Source organism: Seriola lalandi, unplaced genomic scaffold (assembly GCF_002814215.2).
Source record: "Seriola lalandi dorsalis isolate HSWRI2012SDOR001 ecotype SW California unplaced genomic scaffold, Sedor1 jcf7180002001902, whole genome shotgun sequence".
NCBI lineage: Eukaryota > Metazoa > Chordata > Actinopteri > Carangiformes > Carangidae > Seriola > Seriola lalandi.
The window spans coordinates 1-1,715 of NW_019472558.1; the positions used below are offsets into that span (position 1 = coordinate 1).

A 1,715-nucleotide genomic window follows, 5' to 3' on the forward strand; every position below is an offset into this window, starting at 1 on the left:
ATTTCTCACTCATTAAAATGGTGTTGTCTTCGTCCACTCCCACATAGCTCCCAAACATTTCAACTTAAGCTCCATTTTTACCACGACCACAGATACATGATACACAATTCTTTCTTTGTCAGAATATTTCCTAGATCTCTGTTTTTGATGGAGTAAATTGATTATAGAAATATGCAACGTGAGATAATGAGGGCCAGACTTTTACATAGTCACCCTCCTCTAAACAGACCAGGAAGTAATCCTTTGCCTTAAAGTAATGCTACTTTGCCTTAATGATGCATAGTCACATGATAATTTTCAAATTTAATGAGCACAAAGCGGTTAACACATAGTAAACAGGGACTCCAGTGTTTGTCAAATGACTGTTGTGCTTCTTACAGGTAAGAATGAATAGATGTATGTATGAGTGTGAAGCTGGACAGCACTAATAAAAACAGGCAGTGCAGGAAAATCCTTTGGGAAAAGATGATCTGCATATCATTATCTTGCCTTTTGATCCCAGGTGAACTCGATCCTGCAGCAGTTCCATGATAACCAGGGTCACTACGGCCAGGGAATCTGCCAGCGAGAGATCACAAAGCATTTCTACTGGAGCACCATGACCCGGGACCTGGCCCGCTGGATCTCCAGCTGCCACACCTGCCTCAACAGAACCAAGAGGAAGTGGCTCCGCTGCAGCGTCTACAACTGCAACAACTGCTGCGGGCCGGTGGAGCGAGGCCTGGGCCTCACCTTCCACAAGTACGAGTCCGTTTTCAACACTCTCCTGGTTATTCTGCAAGATGCTACAGCTAACAAGCTAGCTAGCTAACAATGAATCAAACAGATCAATTACATTTGATTAAATGAACAGTCAGATTGAAATTATAATCCTTAAGACTTCTGTATCAAAAAATCTAAATCTTCCAGAAGCACTATGTTTGTGTGAATGATTTGTAGTGATGTATGATTTGTAGAGATACTATACACATAGTAAGCAGTACACATTACACATTAGCTGCAGTAATTAGCTCTACCTTCACAGTTACATCCACAAACCAGACGCAGGAAATAATTAAAACGAATCTACATGTAAAACAATAAACAATCGTAATTTACAATGAAGACAAAAACAAGATTGTCACAAATGCACAAATAAGCAGAAAATTAAAACAAGAAACCACAATAACAATAATTTATCATTCACTCACCTAACCTTTTGGAAAAAAAAACAAACTGGAAGGTGCTGTAAGCTAAATGCTAACATCAGCATGCTAACATGCTCACATCGTACCAAATTCACCTAAACTGAAGTTTTCAGGAATTTTCTTCATTTAGTTAAAACAGATAAGTCTCATTATAATCTCTAGTAGTGCTGCTACATGGTGCATGACTGAATAACAATCTGATACTTAATAATTCCATCCGTACCTTCAGGTTTCCTCTTGACAACGCGGCCCTGTTGGCTCGGTGGTTGAAGGCTGTTGGCCGTCCTTACTGGCATCCTCGGCTCCGCTCATCCATTTGTTCCACCCATTTCACTGAGGAGTGCTTCGACCGCAGCGGAGAGAAAGTCTCCCTCCATCCAGACGCTGTGCCCACACTGTTGGTCCACAGCGACTCGGCAGTAAGGCACAAGAGTTAGTTGCTGTAATAAAAACAAACTGTGCTGTTCAGTAGCAGAAGCTTGAGTTCTGTTTTTCCTCCACAGATATTTGTCAAACTGATGCAGAGTG

General features: G+C 41.2%; 1 protein-coding gene across 1 annotated transcript; it reads left to right on the plus strand.

The window, feature by feature from the left end:
* Positions 1–39: 39 nt before the first annotated feature.
* Positions 40–1,638, plus strand: LOC111664952 (THAP domain-containing protein 1-like). The gene is made up of 2 exons (XM_023419773.2): positions 40–741; positions 1,417–1,638. The coding sequence occupies exons 1-2, from the start codon at positions 599–601 to the stop codon at positions 1,622–1,624; spliced, it is 351 nt and encodes a 116-aa protein (XP_023275541.1). The 5' UTR covers positions 40–598; the 3' UTR covers positions 1,625–1,638.
* The last annotated feature ends 77 nt before the right edge of the window (positions 1,639–1,715 follow it).